We start from the raw sequence: 19565 nt of genomic DNA on the forward strand, positions 1-19565 counted from the left end.
CACCGGTTTTGACCTTTGCCTGCCTGATGATTCTTTAATTAAACTGCATTTGGATTCAACCCTTGTAGTTCACCCGTTGTTACTATAGTCATGAACCAATAATTTTGGTTAAAATTATAAATCCCAATGACTATTCATAATCATTGTCAATTGAGAAATGTTGTCAGAATCCACTCATCCACATTTTATTTTACCTCATCTATTTTTCAGATTAATTATATTATCGTAGTAATTAACACACTCTACATTATGCTTGCAGTTTGAAAAAAATATGCTTTTGCAAAAGGACACTATGAAAATCGTAATAATGGTTCCAATAATTACTTGTCACTTTTATCAACTGTTTGAAAAAATCTTGCACTGGCTTATCAGAGCAAGCAAGCTTCACAAACCAACTACTGTAGCTACTTAGAAACATAGCAGTTCCAATCATATCAGTAAAATGCATTACCTCTCCTTGTCCACCTTCTTCTGCGTCCATCCTTGCTGTAGCCAGTGCTGCTGGTATTTTCTGTGCATCGAGAATCCGACATGTCGCTGCTGTCGTCTGAAGCATCTTCTGACAGTTCCTTCACCCCATCTCCAATGTCCTTCTGCCCACATACAAACACAAGACATCACTCATCAGATACATATTCCAAAAAACAGCCACAAAAGCTTATTAGAATCCAATCAAACAGTCCATTTTGAATACACAGAACAGATCATGCATTCAAAATGATAATTACCTTCAGTGTGTAGACTCCCATTCGGCCTGGAACCTTATAGAAGATCCCTTCATCTCCACGTGAGTTTGTATGGAGCATGGCATTGAGACAAGCAAGAGGAGAAGTGCCACTAAAAAAAAGAATAATATAAAATAAGCTTATCCAATTTTAAAAACCTAAAAGCTGCAAAGATAAGCATATTTGTGCATGTATAGTTTGTGAACAGAATTTTTTATTTAGTGAAGATATTGTCTATAAAAATACTGCAACATATGCTCTATCACAGGGATCACCAAACTTGTTCCTGGAGGTCCGGTGTCCTGCAGATTTTAGCTCCAACCCTAATCAAACACAGCTGAACAAACTGATCAAGGTCTTCCTAAGTATACTTAAAACACCCAGGCAGGTGTGTTGAGGCAAGCTGTAGCTAAATCCTGGTGGCACCGGACCTCCAGGAATGAGATTGGTGACCCCTGCCCTATCAGCATCATTCCGAATGACTGGATATGAGCCAAAATTGTAGAAAACAAAGCAAAAATCTAAATGTCTAGCTTATGATCTGGCAAGATTAATATAATAACTTTATCAGTTGTCTTTCAAATCTAACCATGCTGCCCAATTTTCTGTCAAGCACAATATAATATTGCAATCAATTCTGCAATATGCATTGAAACAAAGTATTAGTTTAAATGCACATAATACAAAAATAGAGGTAAAAGTACATTAAAGTGTATATTTTAGCATCATTTATATGCTATTATTAACATTTTTAAAATTACTTTATTTTAAGGTTTATATATATAGTCCGAATTATTAGCCCCCTGTTTATTTTTAACCCATTTTCTGTTTAATAGAGAGATTTTTCAACATATTTCGAAACATAATAGTTTTAATAACTCATCTCTAATAACTGATTAATTTTATCTTTGATCTTTGCCACGATGACAGTAAATAATATTTGACTAGATATTTTTCACGACACTTCTATACAGCTTAAAGTTACATTTAAAGGCTTAACTAGGTTAACTGTACAGGTTAGGGTAATTAGGCACGTCATTGCATAACGATGGCTTGTTCTGTAGGCTATCGAAAAAAATTAGCTTAAAGGGGCTAATAATAATTTTATCCTTAAAATGGTATTTAAAATATTAAAAACTGCTTTTATTATAGCCGAAAAAAAACAAACAAGACTTTATCCAGAAGAAAAAACATTATCAGGCATACTTTGAAAATTCCCTTGCTCTGTTAAACATCATTAGGGAAATATAAAAAAAAAAATTTAATCTAAGGGGGGCTAATAATTCTGACTTCAACTGTATATATACACACAGAGAACAGGAAAAAGCATTGGCTTGTACTGTAGACAAACAAAAGACAATAAAAGAATATAAAAGAAAACAAAGAAAAGAGACAAAAAACACACACATCATAGTCACAAAACATACACTCAAAACTAGAGGGGGTATATAACTTAAACCTCAGGGAGGTCACTGGATTGCTCTTGAGATACAGATTTGTCAAATAAATCAAGAAATTGACCCCAAGTAGCCAAAAATTCTCATGAAGCTAGACTTTAAAAAACAGATATGATGTCAGAAATCCAGTTTTGAGGGGGGTAAAAGGGATTTCCAATTGTTAAGCACTAGTCTTTAGCCACCATCATGCCTTGCATTAAAGACTTTTGCATTGTTTGAGGGAGAGAAGATGTGTTTTGTGGGAAGCCCAAGATGGCAAGTTCGGCATCTGGTACAAAAGGTCTGCTTTAGCTTAAGCCTTGGAGTGCCTGTGAAATATGTTTGTCCAGAATCTGTTCAATAAGGGACAGAGCTAAAAGGCATGAGAAACCATGTCCTTTGGTGTCTTGCATCTATCGCACATTGGTGAGACAGAAGGAAAGATTTTATGGAGCTTGGCTTTAGTGTAGTGTAGACGACGTATGACCTTGTATTGAATCAGTTGGTTGAGCATGACTGTATTAAAGTCAAACAACTGTCCCATGTGTGTGCAGAGTGTTGGATTCCCAAATCTTTTTCCCAGCCAACTTTAAATCTCATTATCAACATTTTGAATTGGCCTTTTTAAATTACCAAATTTAATTTTATCTTCCGTTTAACATTTTGGGAATTACGTTATGGGATTTAAGTAGTATTTGTTTGTATTTAGTAGTAAGCTGTTTTTTTTTATTCATTTATTTTTTTGTCTCAGTTTAGCTTAGTTCAAATTGCATCTGTTTTCAAGTCATTTTAATCAAATTTACTTTAGTTAGTCATCAAGGAAACATTTCTCAATTCTAAGCTTACGTTTTCAGATTTAAGCCAGTTACTATTTTTGTTTTGAATTATTTGCCTTTTCCAGAAATCAATCTATTAGACTTATTGTCTAGACTTACTCTTGAATATTCGTAATGATATTAAAAGGCGTAATATACCAACCTAAAGTTCTGTCATTCATTCATTCATTCATTCAGTTTCTTTTCTGCTTAGTCCCTTTATTATTCTGGGGTCACCACACAGAATGAACCGCCTACTTATCCAGCACATGTTTTAGGCAGCAGATGCCATTCCAGCTGTAACTTATCACTGGAATACATCCATACACACTCATTCACACACACACACACACACTACGGCCAATTTTAGCTTACCCAATTCACCTGTACCGCATGTTTTTGGACTTGTGGGGGGAAACCAGAGCACCCGGAGGAAACACACGCGAATACGGGAAGAAAATGCAAACTCCATATAGAAATGCCAACTGACCCATCCAGGGCTCGAACAAGCAACCTTCTTGCTGTGAGGCGATGGTGCTACCCATTGTGCCACTATGCTGCCCAAAATTATTTCATTATTGACTAAAATTATTCTGAATGTAGATGTTATGGACTTTTTTTTTAAGTCAAAGAAAACTGACAAAAGCAAAACAAGCAGCCAATTCTGATGATAAGCACTATGGTCAAATCTATGACCAATATGCTTGGGGTTTATAGAGATCCTGTTCACACCTGGTGTAGATATGCGTTACAGTTGATGTGATCACAAGCAGTTGCTATGACATACAGGTGTAAACAGCATCTATAATGTTTTCAGTTGTACTCTTTCATCAGATCTCAAGGCAGTGGAACACACATTTTATCAGATTACTGAGACTTTTATTTCAGTATGTTTATGTACTTCCACTGAAATGGAATGGAATATTGAGTAGGGGGCGGGGCTTTCTTTTTGCTCATCATTCCCTCATAGCAAACTAACGGTAAGAGGGGCGTGATTTTGAATATTGTGGATAATGCTGTCAAGCTGAAGTCAACAGAGAAGTGCCCTGTAACATTCCAACAAGCACATTTGTGTTAATTCCATGCAAATGTCAACCATGGGTATGCTTGTATTTTACAGTGCTGGTAAAATACTTAAAAATACCTCTGTCAATGTTTGTAAACAATTATATAGGATTTTATTAAACTCACACAAGTGGCAACTTCACATCTGTCACATCCATAACAAAGCTTTTCCCTCATAAATGCAAAAAAAAAGTCAAATAAAATTAAGCACTTTTATTCTATAGTGAGCTAACTCTTATCGTTTTGATTTGCATTATTTCTTTTGGACTATGCAGTTTAATTCACAGGATTTCTACAAAAGTTGTATACTGTAAACTCGCAGACTCTTTTTGGTCACATCCATAGCGCATGTTTATTTTTCTCAATTAAATCAAAAAAATGTTAACAGGTTGATATTTTTCTGATTCCATAACTATGTGGTTAGTTGTTTCAGAAAACATAAACAGATGTTTCAATATAATGTTAACAAATGCTGTGAATTTATGTTTTAGATTTTTACTGGAAATCACATCCACATCCATAACGCTGGAATTGGTCTTTCAAAGATGTCTAACAGCCTTTCAAACAATGAATTCATGGCTAAAACAAGGCAAAATTTAAGCTGTCAGTGAAAATAAAAGACTAGTCATCAAGTAGACAGGAAAGAACACGTCTGTCTAATCTGTATTTTTGATGACTAGTCTGTCGTTGGACTATTGTTAGATGTGTCCTAGATTTTCACTGACACCCCAAATAACTTTTGTTTTATCAAAAATGTCAACCCATTCTGAAAACGTACCGCTATATACATTTCTGGAGAGCACCAAATATTTTCTAGGAGGTATGTTTTTTTCCAGTTTACGTTTTCGCGAATCCACCAGAGGCCGTTGGGTACACTTTTTGAGATCTCAGATTTCTCTTGCGAGTGCCATTCGCGGCTGCTGTTCTTACGTAAATCCACCTGAGGCTGCTGTCAACTGTCTGACTGACTGACCGATTGACTGACCCAGCCTCCTCCTTCCCTAAACCCAACCGATAGTGTTTTTAAAAGCCCTCACCTGATTTTTACTAGGTTTTAGATTTTACTACATTCTCACACTGTTATTTACTTTTATTTTTATTTACGTTTATTTTATTTTTTTGCTTCTTTTTTTGTCTAACCTGCTTCCCGGGACCGTTCTTCGCCCTGTAGCATTCGTTTTAAAGAGAAATGCAGGCATACATACTTCTGGCTACATAATTCACAATCTCCAGAAATGTATATAATGCTGCAATTTCAGAATGAGCTTATGTTGCAAAAAGTTTATGCTTGGATGTCTATTAGACATCTTTTAAACACAAAATTGCTATGTGGAATGGGTTTGTTCATTCAATAGTACTCGTGTGTCACACTCGACCATACTGCCAATGACAAAATACAAGGAAAGGATTTCAATGCAAATCCAAAACAAAAATTATCACAAGAGACGCATTCAAAAATATGATAATAGAGCAATTCCAGTTATTATGGGAGTTATGGACTATATCAATCTGTAAACATATTTTATATTTTAAATGAGGACAATAAACATGTGTTATTAATGTGACCAAACAAGTCATTATTTTTTTCATGGCAAGGTTGACATTTGCATGGAATTGCTTAATGGGCACCTATGGTGAAAAATCTACTTTTAAAGCTGTTAAGACAGACATGTGTGTAGATATTGTGTGTAGGCGGTCATATTGGGGTGATATAAACACACCCAGTCCTTTTTTTATTTTATTTAACAACATAAAAACGGTGGACTAATTGCAGCGGTTTACAGATCGACCTCAACTTGACATAGAAGTGAGGTCCTCCGCCCACCGAATTGATTGACAGCTGCCAAACATGCCACAGTAGTCACGTTTATAATCATATCACAAGAGGGGACGTGCGTAAAGCTACCAGGAATAAAAGGTCTGTCAGTTTGCTAGGATCATCAATCATCATCAAATGTGATCAAGAGTGAGTTTTACAAGTTTAAAACGTTTTAACCCCTTCAGACCCTGCGTCCATTACAATGGACATCACATAACATCCCATTTTTCTGAAATTTGGAACATAATTTAGGTCTAAAGGGGTTAAAACAGTGCATGTGTGTAATGAATTAAAACGATTTACTTCAGATTTACTTTATCAGCACAGCTGCGCGTCAAAACAATTATAAAAGAAGACGCTTCAATCCCGGTTTGTGGGTATTATTAATCAGTAACTAATAATAGTAGTTAATAATAGTAATTAATCAGTATAATCAGTATTATTTTATACACTAACATAACAGATATCCTTACAGCAATGGAGATTAGCCTGTATCCGGTCACATTTGCGTGCAAAAAAAGTGCAAAGCTAAACGCGATCTGTCTGTTTGTATGTGCGTATCGTATCCGTGCTGGGTATGTGTGTGTGTTTGTGTATGTGCGCGTAAACTTTGTTACGACATTGTGTGTGACTCATCGTTGTAACTTAACACAGGAAATGCATCAAGTTTTCATTTCAAAAGTTCTTACTATAGTATTTCTCACAAATGCTATGTGAGATCTGCTTCCTTTATGTCTGTTTGTAGTCTGACGCAGCCGAGGGAGGAGATTAGGGCACGCAGAAAGGCACATAGAAACGGTGGGCGGGGAGAACTAGCCTTAAAGGTGCAGTAGAGCAAAACCGCCACCCAGTGCAAAAACGTATAAAACAGAATCTTATAAAAGGTATAATGAAAAATCTGATGGGTGTTTTAAGCTGAAACTTCAACACAATCTGGAGACACAAAAGACTCATAATAAATCTAAAAAAAAAGGGGTAACCTAGGTGCTCTTTGATACCAACTGAAAACATCTCCACTGACCACTCGTAATCAGATCACTGAAAGCGCAGGTTAACACGAGGTGAAAACAGAGCCAGAGTCCCTTTGCATGCTTCGTCAACTGGGACATGTTAATAACAAGCATAGGGATCGGCCAATGGGATTAAGTTAGTTACAGGGAAGGGTGTACTACTATATAATCTTACCTTCTGGAAGACAAAGACAGAGAAATGAAACAAACAAACAACAACAAAAAAGATGTGATAATTAGATATGCGGCCACATTAAATGTGCTTCGGGAAAACAAAAGACAATAAATGACAATGCACATGATGTGGAACATCTCAGGGACGGGGGACAGTGAGTAAAATAAAGTAATAGAAGTGTGTTGGCTGAAGAACGATCTGTTTTAATAAGGAAACATCTGGAGATCGACCTTACCTTATCTCCTTCAGCCTTTCTCTCTGAATCACTTGCAGGATCTCTTTATGACTCATGGGTGTGTTGGGGTACTTCTCAAGCACCTGCGGACAGGATTACGGTAACAAGAACAATTCAGCAGCTGTGACTCACGCTACAGCAGAAACCACAGAGAGAGCATGAGGCAGAACTGACGGTCAGTCTGGTTCTATCATTAGATGACCCCAGTGAAGCTGAAAACGTTGGCTTTCAAAACTGGCCTACACTTCTGGGGTCTGAAAAAAAGTGAGTTTGAACTTTGAGACGCATTCAGAAGTGCTTGTGTTGTGAGAAATGCAAACAGACTCCAGACATTTCAAGTGATCGGTGGCTTTTGGCCACAAGTGAAGTCAGATGCTGGATGGAGGCCCGAGAGCTGTGTCACAGTGATGATGTAAATTTACCTCCTGCATTCAATTCAGTCATTCTGATGTTACTATTGTTGGTAAACTACAGTTCCTCAAACAAAACCTCAAGCAGATATTCTGACTCTGATTGGCTCAGCTGTCAACATAGTAGGTTTGCGGCTGAGGTAGTCAACTACATTTTTCATACAAATCTAAATGTACAAATTTCAAATGTTTTTGCTGAGATGTTCAGTCAATTTGAAAAAACATCTATTTCGTATACTACATAAAGATGTAGTTTTAAGTCAAATGACGTCATCAAGCAAAGTAATATGTTAATAAGAAACTGTTTATTGTGCATCTGGATGTAATGTTTTAATATAATACTCGGCGCCTCAGCGAGTAAAGACATGACGGGTTTACACTTGTCAGATACTATGTGATGACGTCACTAATATGCAAATTAGTGTGTGACGCCATCTGGCAACATTTGGCTACTTTTCAGGCAGGCTTTAGCAAGTTTTCATTGGAAATAGTTGGCAACGCTGTATGAAATTGAAAATAGTCACATAAAGCAATCACCAGAAGTTCATCATTGGCTGAAAAACACTACACCCATTGGTCCATATTAATTCATTAACATCGGTTGATCGTGCCTCAAATTACTGATGTTGTTTGGAAAAACGTGACAAAAAGCTGACTCTTGATTAACAATCTGTCAGTCACAGAGGTTGTGACTCACTTCTGCGTTTCCTGTGGGCTTTTTGCCAAGCGTTTTGTTATGACTAAGCCTTTTCTCTTCGCAAATGTTTATTAGATTATGATTGTACTTATAGTATTGTTATTTCGATGCACCTTTTGGAGATTTTAGTCATTTTGATTACACACTGTGCTATCTCCAAAGTGTATACGTCATTTTATACATCATTTACTACACCAACTGTTAAGTGTTTATTTTAACTGTTAGATTTTACTAGATGAAGGACAGGGGCGGAAATAAATCAGCATAAAATTTCACAGTCATCGGCTTCCCTGATCTGTGTCATCCTGAGAAAAACCCATATAAGTCAATTGTTAATTGCTTTGTTGAACCCATCGCATTACCATCGCATTACTCAACAACTGTGTTTACAAGCAGAGTTTGTGCTAATGCATACAGAAAGAATCAACAATCGGAGGCCAATGATAAACAAAGGACATATTTTGCTTAGCATATAGCCCCATAAATGATTTAGCAAGTCAGCCTCTAACAAGCTCAAAATAATTAAAGATTTGGGCAACATTTTAGTTTAGGTCACAATTCACGCCATTAACTAGCACATCTAGCTTAATAAACCACTAATAAGCTGTTTATTAATAGTTAGTCATAGATATTTACATTAGTTGTCGCCTACGTTATTGGTGTCTATTGGAAGGAATGTGTTAATAAAGCCACCATTTTAGTACAGGGTAACGCTCCTTTGAAACTAATGTGGGACCAAAGTGTAGTAGAGGACTGGCCATCCAGAGCCATATGTAAACCTTTATACATATATCTTTGATGGGGAGTTTTCCCGGTGGTCAGTACACAAATATGTTTTTAAATTATGAAAATCATAATTTTACATGATTTTTCTACATCGATGGAGGGAGGGATTCGTTTGTAAATTAATCTCCGTTATGAACGACTCATACTCTTAGCCGACAATAATAAAAGTTTCTAGCACGGCAGCATCTTGTTGTCATTATTATTTACATTGTTTGCTGATTTTATTCAACAAAACTAGCATAAGCCTAGTATTTAGTGCGAGTTGGTGCTACTTTGCCTTATGGTCAGTGCAGTAAGTGACTGTATTATCGTCAATGACGCTACTAGTTTAGCACAAAATTCCTTAACATAAAAACGTAAAAAACAAAATCTTACCTATGAAATGTTCTGCCTTTGTGCTTTGTTTTCTTTGTTTGCTCATTACTACACCCATGCACAGCGCTAAAGTGCAGCATCTTCAGATTGGCTTTAGTCTTGACTAGTGCTGTTGAATGACATTTGCCCTGGGAGCACTGTACAAATGTGTCAGCGCTATTGACGCATGTTCCGGGTTTGTATGCGATATAAAGTGTATATATCTATGATAGTCAGTAAGGCAGAAGTTGGGTTTAGGTTTGGGTAGGATTATGGATGCAGAATAAGATCATAATTTATTACTACTAATGAACAGTAATTAAAGTCTATTTAGTCAATAATTTAATTAGCCTGACATGTTTACTGTCCGAAAATATTTTAAATGTTTCTCAAAATGAAATAAACTGTGTTTAAAACGGAAAATAGATTTATTAAAATAAATAAATGTTTTTAATTGTGTGTCCTTTTCAATGCTTTTCAGCATTTAGTTCTTTCCCTCATCAAAGCAGTTTAGTACACGGTCATATCAAATGAAGGTTTTTAATGTTTGTAATGTGATGCTGCTTAGTTTAGTTCTTGACAAAACTGAATACTTCCCTGGTATATAGCAGATGAAAAGCTGTGTGTGGCAAGAAAGTACCAAACTTACTAACCTTACATGGTAACTGATGTATGATTACATTCATACAACACACAAAACAAAACCAAAGTTCCATTTCAGAGGAGGATTTAAGCAAGGTAAGCAGGAAATCTGAGGGCCCCAAAATAAATAGAAGTAATTATACCTATAAATTATATATAACATAATTCTCTATCATATTTTGTATGACGGGGTCTAAAGAAAAAAAAAGGTTAAATAAATATTACTTCTGCGCAAATGTGTCCTCCTTCCTCAATCATGGAGCAGTCCAGCAGTCAAATTAGGTAAAGATTTAGTTTTAAAACGAAATGGTTTATATATTATTTTAGTTTTGAATGCATTTTAAGTTTTGCAAGATGCTTTACGTGTTGTTATTTTGCATTAGGACAAAATATAGAAAAAGACATTGAGTTACAGCAAAATAAACCAATTAAGGTTAAATTAAAGTACAAACTTTTGGGCCCCATGGCTGGAAGAAGACGATTTGGGACACAGCTATTGGAAAACTCTAGTCACCAGAGAAAATATTGTTGTTTCAACAAAAAAATATATATTTTTATTTATTATTTTTATTATTTTTAGAAGATGGAATTTAAAAAGCGCCGGTTCTAAGTCAGATTCAATGACAAGTTGATTAAAATGAACCAAATGAACGATGAAAAACTGGACAATGCAAACAGGTGCATGTCGGAAACTGAATATGAAGCCTCAGCTTGCGGTCATGGGCGGACACTTGTATACATTGCCCTGCTACAGTTTGTCAACTTTCCGTCTCATATAAGCAAAGAGGTTTAAAGTTATATGCAACACAGTGCAGTCATCTCTAAATGTAATATAGCATACTATCAAAAGACGGATATAATCACCACTTCAACCGCGTCAAAAAAGTAAACAAGGCGTTTGACAAGCTCGCAGTCTCTACCGACACAACATGCTCAAGCCGGCGGTGCTTCTGACCTTTTTCAGCCGAAAACACCGGCGAATTCAAAAGTAGACCAATATTGAAGTGTCATGGGAAGGTTAATGATAATACTGCGCTGTTTGTGCGGGTTTAAGTGAGCTAAGCTAACTGGCTAGCCAGTGTCACTATCCATAAGCGCGCTAAGCTCTTCGCGGCAAGCTAGCAACGACACGAACGTCACGCTATAGACGTTTCATCAAATCACTTCCCGAAACAAATAAAGTTCCCGAATGGTGCGTAATAATGGAGAAAATCATTTAAGTCATGCTTGCTATCGTATGACTCTAAATGCACTTTGGCAACATCAACCGACACCAGGCCCTGATATGCATACGCAATACTTCGTCTACAACAGCAGCGGGTCATGAACTCAAACACAGTTGTACAAGTGGGAGCACAAGGCGAAAACAAGCGAAACAAGCGCTCAAGAAGTCTCGGTTCTTACCGTTTTGGCGGCCTCTGCCCATGTTCTGCCCTTTTTCTTCTTCTGTCGTTCCCTCATGTCTGCGCTCGGTCGCGGGTAACCGACCTGTGTGCTGTGCGAAGTGTTTATGTTGCTTTAGTTACCCTGCAAGACCTGCCATCTCTGCCATATTGGGTTTTTACTGTAAGAGGCGAACCATGTGACCCTCTGGGAAACGTCATCTTACTGTAACGCTACGATGACAGTTCAGGGGAAACCACCTACATACTCTCGACCCTTTGTTTTCACTTGTATCAATGTTTCAAGCTGCAAAAAGACACACACGCGTACACAGTATCCATTTTACGCGTACATTGTGCAATTTTTCATCGCGCATTTACTAGAGCTCCTGGCTCGCTTGTTAATACTGGGTTAAAATATGGCATATGCGACACGTGCCAAAACAATCTTTGCAGGATTATAAAGTAAACATAAAAACATTAACTAAGACTGTTAGCTAACGTTATATAAACTAATTAGCTGCTTATTACTAGTTAGTGAGTTAGGTGTAGGTATTAGGCAGGATTAGGGAGGTAGAAAGATCATTCATGAGTAGCCTACTAATAAACAGTTCATATTTTATTAATAGACAGTTAATAAGCCAGTAGTGAATAGTGTGCATTGTTACATATTTAAGTGTTACCAGTATAGTTAATCCAATTCAAATGTGTGCTTCTAGATGTTTGTTTTTGATGGTGCAGGTCGCCCCCTCATGGGTGGTGCCATGTTGACACCGCGCCGCGCGTAATGCTACATAAAAAGCATAGCCTACTTAATGTAGTTCTGATCTTATATTGTTTGACCTGCCTATGTGTTGTACTTTAATCAAAGATGTATTTAATCAATTAACAATTCAAAAGATAAATTAAGCTTAGCATGGTTTTAAAATAATACAGCATTTCCAAAAATGGATCAAATTAGTTAACTATTTTGAAATCCTGAGAGTGCAGGAACATCTGAGAAGAATTAAGTTAAATTATTGTAATATATGAGACCTGATGGCTTATATAAGAACTAGCTGCATGTGGAGTGAAATAACCCAGCAAGCCTTTTTTTGTTGTTGTTGTTGTCTTTAAAAGATGTCTAGACGTCTAAACATTGTCGTTTTGGCTAAAACAAGGCTAAACTTGGGCTGTCAGTGAAAATTTAATAGACGTCAAAGAATAGCACAAAACTAGACTAGTCGTCAAATAAACAGAAATGAATACAGTAATTACACATACAAAGTCTGCAGAGCAAATTCTGAGGTGTTGTTAAAATCCAAGTGTACCTAATACTGTTTTTAACACTGATGTGGGTTAAATTAAACACTTAAACCCTCATTTTAGTAAGAAGAGTTCATTGACATTTTTATATTATTATTATTATTATTATTATTATTATTATTATTATTATTATTATTATTATTATTATTATTATTATTATTATAAATCTTCCAGGGTGTTAAAACATTCAAATACAAACTTTCTTTGTGAATTTCATGTGGGGAAAATGTTAACTTTTACTCATGTCAGTTTAAAAAATGAGTTTATGCTTTATATGACCTGGCAGTGTTGATAGAGTATTTAATAGTATACAGTTTTTGCGTACAAAACTATTTACTCTGCTTAAATGTATCCATTCAACACTTTTTAAAGTGTAACTTAAACACTGGGCTGGTGGGACTCCAGGAGAGAGTGTAATTGAACACTTCTGGAGTTATATGTACACTGGACAATTTGCCCTGCAGGTATTAAAATGTTTAATGTGGTGTGCATGTTTACACTCTAATTGTAAAAAGTTATACACTGCAGAGGTGTATATGTTTAACACTTTTGAAAGTTTAACATGGCCACTTGGCTGGTGGGACTCATATATACTCCAGAAAAGTGTTCAATTCAGCACCTGTGGTCTAAAATGTACAATGACAAATTTGCTGTGTGTCTAATCTGTCTATTTGGAGACTAGTTTTGGGCTTTTTTTCTGTTAGATTTTCACTGACAGCCCAAGTTGTTTTAGCCAAGCTGTCTGCATTTAGATGTCTATTAGATGTCTATTAAACAAAATTGTTTGCTAGGAAACTCTCGAAAATCAATGTACAGTTAATTTCACACAAACAAATGAACCCAAACTTACAACTAAAATGAACTGTTCAAGTAAACCACATTAATGAATGTCAGAGACCATTCATTCATTCATTCATTCATTCATTCATTCATTCATTCATTTATTCATTCATTCATTCATTCATTCATTCATTCATCCATTCATTCATTCATTCATCCATTCATTCATTCATTCATTCATTCATTCATTCATTCATTCATTCATTCATTCATTCATTTTCTTTTTGGCTTAGTCTCTTTATTAATCTGGGGTCGCCACAGCAGAATGAACCACCAACCTATCCATCATTTGTTTTACACAGCAGATACCCTTCCAGCCACAACCCAACAGTGGGAAACACCCATACACTCACATTCATACACATACACTACGGCTAATTTAGTTTATTCAATTCACCTATAGCGCATGTCTTTGACTTGTAGGAGAAACTGGAGCAATCGGAAGAAACCCACGAGAAACACAGGAGAAAATGTAAACTCCACACATTAATGCCTACTAACCCAGCAGGGGCTCGAACCAGTGAACTTCTTGCTGTGAGGTGATCATGCTACCCACTGCACCACCATGAGGCCCTGTCAGAGACTATATTGTACAGTAAACCAATATGGCAGAGATCGCAGGTCTTGCAGGGTAACTAAAGCAACATCAACACTTTGCACAGCACACAGGTCGATTATTCATGACCGAGCGCAGACATGAGGGAACGACAGAAGAAGAAAAAGGGCAGAACATGGGCAGAGGCCGCCAAAACGGTTTTGTTGAACTTTTTTAAAATCCTGAAAGTGCAGGCATATTTTAGATTAATTGAGTCCAATTATTTTAATATATTGAAACCTGATGAACTAGTGTTGCTACACGTGAAGTGAATAGTGTTTTTTTGAAAAGTGATTTGCTTTGAACAAATTATTGTATAGTTATATTCACACAAACAAATGAACCCAAACTAAGAACTAAAAGGAACTGTTCATGTAAACCACATTAATCAACGTCAGAGAACACCACTGCAAGTTGAAGATCATGTTAGAGTTCAATACACTTCTGTAATCCCACCGGTTCTACACCACCCAACCAGCGACCTTCTGCATGGTAGTCGGTTGCTCTAACAAGGAGGCTAAAGACCATGGCCCCTAGTGTCTGTCGCTAAAGCACCTTTAGAGGTCAGAAGAGTGAGGTTTACCTGCACAGCACACACTAGCTGGCCTCCGTTACACTCACCCCCCTTAACCTCACTCCCATCCGGGTCACGGCACCAATGCAACCCCACCGGTCCTACACCACACAACCTACTTCGAGCTGGGATCGAATCGGCAACCTTCTGCATGGGAATCAGATACTCTTACAAGGAGGTTAAAGACCATGGCCCCTAGCGTTTGTCACTAGAGCACCTTTAGAGGTCAGAGGAGTGAGGTTTACCTGCACAGCGCACACTAGCTGGCCATTCCTGTCTGAATAAAATAAATGTCCCACGAAATCTAAATATACACAAAACATTATGAATATAGACCTACTTTACATGAATAAACTGCACTTAGTTATATTGTTGTCACACACCAGGTGAAAAGTTGTGCTCCTATAAGATCCTGGCCGCAGCTAGTATCATACTGTAAATATGCAAATATAAGTACTATAAAACTCCTCATGAAAAATCTAGTTTAGTTTTAAGAATCTATGTAACAATTTATTTTGAAAGTCCATATTACATGTATTTTTTATGAGTACATGTCAGCTAGCGCAGTGGCGCAGTGGATAGCCATCACCTCACAGCAAGAAGGTTGCTGGTTGGAGTCCCTCCTGGTTCAGTTGGCAATTCTTTGTGGAGTTTGCAAGTTCTCCCGTGTTCTCGTGGCCGTAGTGTATGAATGTGTGCAAGAGTCAGTGGGTGTTTCCCAGTGTTAAGTTGGGTGGCTGGAAGGGCATGAGTTGCGTAATTTACTGGATAAATTCTTGCGGTCCATTCTGCTATGGCGACTCCTGATTAATAAAGGGACTAAGCGGAAAAGAAAATGAATGAATGTCAGCTAGCTGATACCTTTTTTGGCAGTCCATGCATGAACAGTCTACTGAATGTAACTTTGAAAGAACAACACGTCAACCTATTCTACAAACTCAAACCATCTATAGAGTTAGTTGACATTAATGTCAAAAGAGTGTCATCCAAATCAAATGCAACCTTGGAATTTTTGCAGATATATAACTTTTAAGCCTTTTAAAGCTAAGTTAAACACCTACATTTTAAAGTGTGACTACTGCCAGCATTAATTGCACTTTTTAAGTAGTTTTTCATTTAGTGTTGCCAGATGTAGCCCAATCTGGCAACACTGTTTACATTCATTATGCAACTTTATTTATACAACACTTCTGTCTGGTTCTTGAATCTGATTGGTTGATAGCCGTGAGATATTTTGCCAGTAACAGCACACAAAGGCCTCTTCACCCTTGTGTATTACTCCGCCCACATACAAGCAGAGGACGGTCTACAGTTTGACAAATATTCCTGCTGTTGGGCAACATATTGTACTTTTGTGGCTAATTTAGTCGAGAATGTAGTTGTTTAGATTGCAAATATCCAGTTTATTTATGAGGAGAGTGCCTATGTTAAAACATTTATCATTTCTTAAAGAGACAGCACCTCAGCGACCATTAGTCAAAGATGGTTGACGTTGTCTATCCACAAGATGGCGACAGGACCGCGTAATAAGCCCTTGCTTAGAAGATTAAAACTGCGTGTTTTCTTGAGCGCGAATAAGAGGCTGAAAAACAGAAGCGTCTAGGTATTTAAGTTGGACAGGATAGAGTCAATAAGAAGCTGTGAATAAGCTGGATTCAGCCTTGTCCCTCATCGCAAACACAACAGCAGTCTGGTAGTGATTGTGCTGCTTTTTTTGGGGTTAATTAATGTGATATTGTAACGGTCGCTTAATGTTTGATATTCATTTTATATAAATGCCAGGCCCCCTTTAATTGGACTTCTGTGGTTGTTTTACCTTTGAGATCTAAGCACGCATGTATGAGAGCTCAGTTCAGTTCTGGCGAGCTCTGAGGAGGAGTGTGTGATGGTCACTCTACCACTGTATCATTCTTCTATTTCAATAAAGTAACATTTTATTTTGCGACGGATGTTTGAGTGTCTTTTTCTTTTCCTTTTTCTTACTCATTGTGGTTGACTGACGTGTGTAGTCGACAGCACTTGGGAGAAACACATAAAGGCCAATAAGAAGAGCGAAATAGTTTCTGTCTCTTCTGTTTTTCATTCCTTAAAGTCTCTGGGTAAATGTTGGAACACCTGGCACCCGTCACAGTCACAATACCGACGACAACAGAGAAATACTGTAGACTGTAATAGACTGTAGGGAAATATCTCTGTAGACAGATGGCATTTCATGTCACGTTCAGCCTTATAATCTTAAAATGTGAGCAAAATCAGCTGTTTTATTATCACTTTAGAAATGACGCTATAGAGAATCAATCAAATACTAGCTGTAAAGTGACGTGGGTGAATTAGCTTCTGCTGTTCTGACGTCAGCTGCAGATGTAAATGAATGGCGGAAGAAAGTAGTGCTTAATACAAAAGGGTTTTAGACTCTCCTTGTTTGATTTTCTTTTTTATATACACAATTGTGCCGTTGAAGTGTTGTATAAATGCAATATCACACGAGTAGCAGTGCGATATTTCTGTTTATCAGCACTGGTGACACGCTAAGGCACTCGGTCTGCGGCCTCGCAAAGCACGCCTCCCACCAGTGCTGATATACAGCCATATTGCACTGCTACTCTTGTGATATTGCTCATTCGGCATTCAAGAGATATTTCACCCAAAAATCTAAATGTCCTCATCATTCACTAATGCTGAATTCAGACTGCATGATTTTAGCCCCGATTTTTCGCCGACAGGTTTTGAGAAATCGTAGACAAATGCCTAAAGTCACAGGCAAATCGGTGCTCGTGCACGTGAGTGGCAATCACACAATGTGAACTATCAAAGATGCGATCTGAGAGAATCGCAAATGAGTGATGACTGTGAGATATTTGGTGTGCTAAATATCTGGAGCTGTCTGCGATTCAAATCATGCCGTGTGAAATGAGTTGGACTGAAAATAACATCAGCAATCACCCTCAGCCAATGAGAGAGCAGCATTCACTTGTGTGTGTGTGTGTGTGTGTTTGTGTGTGTGTGTGTGTGTGTGTGTGTGTGTATGTGTGTGTGTGTGTACGTGTGTGTACCTGCAGGCCAGCGGGAGGTTAAGGGAGAAGTTAAAAGTGCTCATTTTCGGTTTATTTGGACGCAAGAAATGGAGGAAAAACTAGTGGAGGTTTGACAGGAGCACCCGTGTCTGTTTGAAGTTTCATAAAGAAAGTTTAAAAAAAAAAGTTGAGGAGAAATTGCTAATTTCCTTCAAACCCAGGTGAGCAAATATGTACATTTTCTACCCCTTTAAAGGCTTCTTTCTCATTATATAGTAAATAACAAAAGATATACTACGTGTTTTTGGCTGTGAGACGTAGTTTGGTCGAAGTTGTCAGCGATTCTTCCTATTGTAAAATCATGCAATGTGAAAGCCCCTGTCGCTGATCCATCATGCAGTGTAAACAAAGCAGTGACAAAACGCTATAGCCCAAATAGTCATGCAGTGTGAAAATCTGTGACATGACCACTTTGAAAATCATGCAGTCTGAACTCAGCATTACTCTCATGTGGTTCTAATAAAGAATGTTGGAAAAAACAGCAATTGACTTCCGAAGAAGGAAATAAAAATACCAAATCCTTGTTTTCTTTATCAATTGATTATAAACTATAGTGACATCACAGGAAGACGGAAGTCACATTAGAGTTGATGTATTTTAACATGAAAGTTATTTTGTTTAAGGAAATCTAACACTCACTATTTGATATTAGGTAAGGTCAATATTGATTTCATGTTGACATTTAAAAGAGATAATTCACCCCAAAAATATAATATTCTGTCATCATTTACTCACACTCACATGGTGCTAATCATGTTCAAGTTCCTTTCTTCTGTAAATCAAAAAAGGAGATGTTTTGAAGAATGTTGGACAGCAGCGGACATTGACCTCCATAGGGTTTTTATATAGCAATGTACAGTGCTCAGCAGAATTGATTACACCTTATTTTGAAAATGAATATTTTGATCCATTTCTCAAAGAGTAAAGGTAACATATTTCAGCACATTTAAACAAAACAGATTTATTGAACAGATATATTTATTAAAATAATATTTTAGTCACAGAACATCTTTAGAAATAGAAAGATAATATAATTAAATTCATGCAAAATATTGCAAATAAAAACACAAACATTTTAACAAATTTGCATATATTTTTTGTCTCTTTTGATTTTTACTATTTTTGAAAATGTTATTTCATATTTTCCCTTGCATAAATAATTCCTGGACCATTTTCGTAAGTTATTTTGTTAGATAAGCTCCAAATTTGGCTTCAGTACTGACAAATCTACTGTATATGCACAAATAAAGCATTGTAAAGCTTCTTATAGAAAGTATTCATTTAAATGAGAGATTTGTGCGGGGTGTACTTATATATGCTGAGCACTGAATATATAGATATATGGATATATAGATACACTCAAACAAAATTTATTTGTCCAAACATATTTAAAATGAGTTGAAACAACACAGTTCTTGAGATTTCATTGGGGCAACTTAATTTTTTTGTTCAATTTGTTAAAATTGTTACATTAACTCAAACAATTTGTTTGAAATGAATGAATTGTGTGGAATCCTGCATTTTTTACAGTGTACTATAGATGTCAAAGGCTGCTGATTTCCAACATTCTTCAAAATATTTTCCTTTGTGTACAACAGAGAACCACTTGAGTTTGAGTAAATTGTG

The 19565-nt window shown here is 36.8% G+C and overlaps 1 protein-coding gene and 1 long non-coding RNA gene across 3 annotated transcripts in view; one reads left to right on the top strand and one right to left on the bottom strand.

Annotated features, from left to right (window-relative positions):
* asxl2 (ASXL transcriptional regulator 2) overlaps positions 1–11737 on the bottom strand; it is a 30787-nt gene extending 19050 nt beyond the window's left edge. The window contains exons 1-4 of one of the 2 annotated variants that reach the window (XM_087290813.1): positions 11574–11737; positions 7281–7363; positions 729–837; positions 452–593 (exon numbers count right to left, since the gene is read on the bottom strand). In XM_087290813.1, the coding sequence (XP_087146939.1) occupies positions 452–593; positions 729–837; positions 7281–7363; positions 11574–11630 (391 nt within the window). In that variant the 5' untranslated portion in view covers positions 11631–11737. Of the gene's footprint in view, positions 1–451; positions 594–728; positions 838–7275; positions 7364–11573 lie in introns of both variants that reach the window. The other variant, XM_087290814.1, reaches the window with a different exon arrangement.
* LOC147840030 (uncharacterized) lies at positions 2906–10286 on the top strand. Its single transcript, XR_015513646.1, has 3 exons — positions 2906–6029; positions 6121–6237; positions 6289–10286. It is a non-coding gene; the product is annotated as an uncharacterized LOC147840030 (long non-coding RNA).
* Positions 11738–19565: the final 7828 nt, after the last annotated feature.

This window comes from Danio rerio, chromosome 17, assembly GCF_052040795.2.
Source record: "Danio rerio strain M-AB ecotype USA chromosome 17, GRCz13ab, whole genome shotgun sequence".
NCBI classification, from domain to species: Eukaryota; Metazoa; Chordata; class Actinopteri; order Cypriniformes; family Danionidae; genus Danio; species Danio rerio.